We start from the raw sequence: 2,143 nt of genomic DNA, 5'->3' as shown, positions 1-2,143 counted from the left end.
AACCTCAGCCACTGGTGATTGTCCAGCTAGATAAGGCAGGTGTAAATGTGGGGGTTGATTATACACCACACTCATAAGGAGTCAGCTGAGTGAATGTGTGATAATGTGTGTTATACCACCACTCAGCCAAGGGAAGCCATATACACCAGTCCTTGGAATTCTCCCCACACATATACCTGAGATACATCTCCAGGCACCTGTTAACCACTTCAGTTTGCCCATCACTTTGAGGATGATAAGCTAAAGATAGATGGAAGGCACTCCCATGTAAAGAGAAAAGCCCCTGACAGAATTGACTAAGGAACACAGAGTCCTTGTCACTTACAATGCTCTTTGACCAGCCATGTAATTTAAATACATGATCCAAGTACACCTGGGCTACTTGCAAAGCAGAAAAAGGGTGAGTTAAGGCCATACAATGGGTTGCCTTGCTCAACCTATCCACAACTACATAGATCACTTCTTTGCCATTGGACTTAGAAAGACGTGTAATAAAGTCCATTGAAATATCTACACATACTTCTTCTGGAATAGATAAGGGTTGCATGAGACCAGGGGAAGTCATAGGCTCACATTTAGAAGCTTGGCATGTCACACATTCCATGATGAATTGTCTGGTGTGTTTGGCTAGCCTTTTCCAATAAAAGAACCCTCTAAGCCTCGTCACTGTCAAATCTCGACCTAAATGTTCTCTTTCAGGGGTGGTGTGTTGCCAGTTGATAATAGCAATCCTCAGAGCCTCGGCAGGGCCAACCACTATCTTATCCTTCTTCCTGAGCAACTCAGCTTCCAAGGTATAATGAAGGACTTGCTGCCCATCCTGCAATTTTTGGATTATATCCATGAGGTGTGCATCAAGCTCGTAACTAGCCACAATTTTATCCTTCAAATCAGAGGAGACTACTGAAATAGCCATAAGCAATATCTCTGCTCCCTGCACCCTCGATAAAGCATCTGCTGCAACATATTCAGATCCACTTCTATATTGGATCTCATAATCAAAGCCCATGAGCCTTAACAACCAGAATTACTGAAATGAAGTTGATATTTTCTACTAAAGCAGTCACTTAAAGGCTCCTTTGATCAGTTTTAATTATAAAATGATGGCCTATGAGATACTGCTCCCACTTTTGCACAACAAAGACTATTGCTAGCAACTCCTTTTCATACATAGAGTTTTTGCCACTTAGGACCTAGGGTCCTACTTATATATGCCAAGGGATGTCCTTGTTGCATTAAGACAACTCATATTCCTCCTTTTGAAGCATCGGTTTCTACTTCAAATGACTTTTTGAAGTCTAGTATGGCCAAGACTGGAACTGAAGCTAAGGCTTCTTTCCATTGTTTAAAAGCTTGCTCTGCTGTTTCATTCCACCCAAATGCTCCTAATTTCAACAAGTATGTAAGTGGCTTGCTAATTGCAGCATAAGACTTCACAAATTTTCTATAATATCCTGTCAGCCCCAAGAAACTTCTCAATTCCTTCACTGTCCTAGGCACTGGCCAAGCTAGCGCCGCTGATACTTTGTTGGGATCAGTTTCAACACCATTGGCTGATATGAAATGGCCAAGGTACTCAATATTATCTATGACAAAAACACACTTGCTAGCTTTAATAAACATTTGATGTTCTCTCATCAATTCAAAGACCCATGCTAAATGTTGCCAGTGCTCTTCCAGGGTTTTGCTGTAAACCAAAATATCATCGAAGAATATTAAGACACATTTCCTCAGAAGAGTTTTAAAAACTTGATTCATCCAATTTTGGAATGAAGCAGGTGCATTGGTAAGCCCAAAGGGCATTACCAGGAACTCAAAATGACCTGTGTGGGTACACTAGTAGAATAAATGCTATTTGCTGCGCTGATATTGCTGCGGTTTTACCTATACGCAGCAATATAATACGCAAAAAAAAATAAAAAAATTGAAAATGACAATATTGCTGCGGTTCCCGCCAAATATCGTTCAACGGGTCAATTTTGAAAAACATGTGGGGCCCACAACAGCTAATATTGCTGCGGTTTCCACGTAGGACCGCAACAATATATTAAAAAAATACTTTTTTAATATATTGCTTCGTATCTACGTGGCAACTGCAGCAATATTATTAAAAAAAAATATAAAAACGCGTGTTAGGTTTTTT

The 2,143-nt window shown here is 40.3% G+C and overlaps 1 protein-coding gene across 1 annotated transcript; it reads right to left on the bottom strand.

Moving 5' to 3' along the window:
- Positions 1-1,245: 1,245 nt before the first annotated feature.
- Positions 1,246-1,803, bottom strand: LOC125495704 (uncharacterized mitochondrial protein AtMg00860-like). Its single transcript, XM_048640501.1, has one exon. The coding sequence runs from the start codon at positions 1,801-1,803 to the stop codon at positions 1,246-1,248; it is 558 nt and encodes a 185-aa protein (XP_048496458.1).
- Between the last annotated feature and the right edge of the window lie 340 nt (positions 1,804-2,143).

Source organism: Beta vulgaris, chromosome 3 (genome assembly GCF_026745355.1).
Source record: "Beta vulgaris subsp. vulgaris cultivar EL10 chromosome 3, EL10.2, whole genome shotgun sequence".
In the NCBI taxonomy this organism is placed as follows: domain Eukaryota; kingdom Viridiplantae; phylum Streptophyta; class Magnoliopsida; order Caryophyllales; family Amaranthaceae; genus Beta; species Beta vulgaris.
This window is presented reverse-complemented; position numbering and strand designations above follow the sequence as displayed.

Coding starts and splice junctions, on each gene's coding strand:
- LOC125495704 (XM_048640501.1), bottom strand. CDS start 1,803: ATGCCCTTTGGGCTTACCAATGCACCTGCTTCATTCCAAAATTGGATG.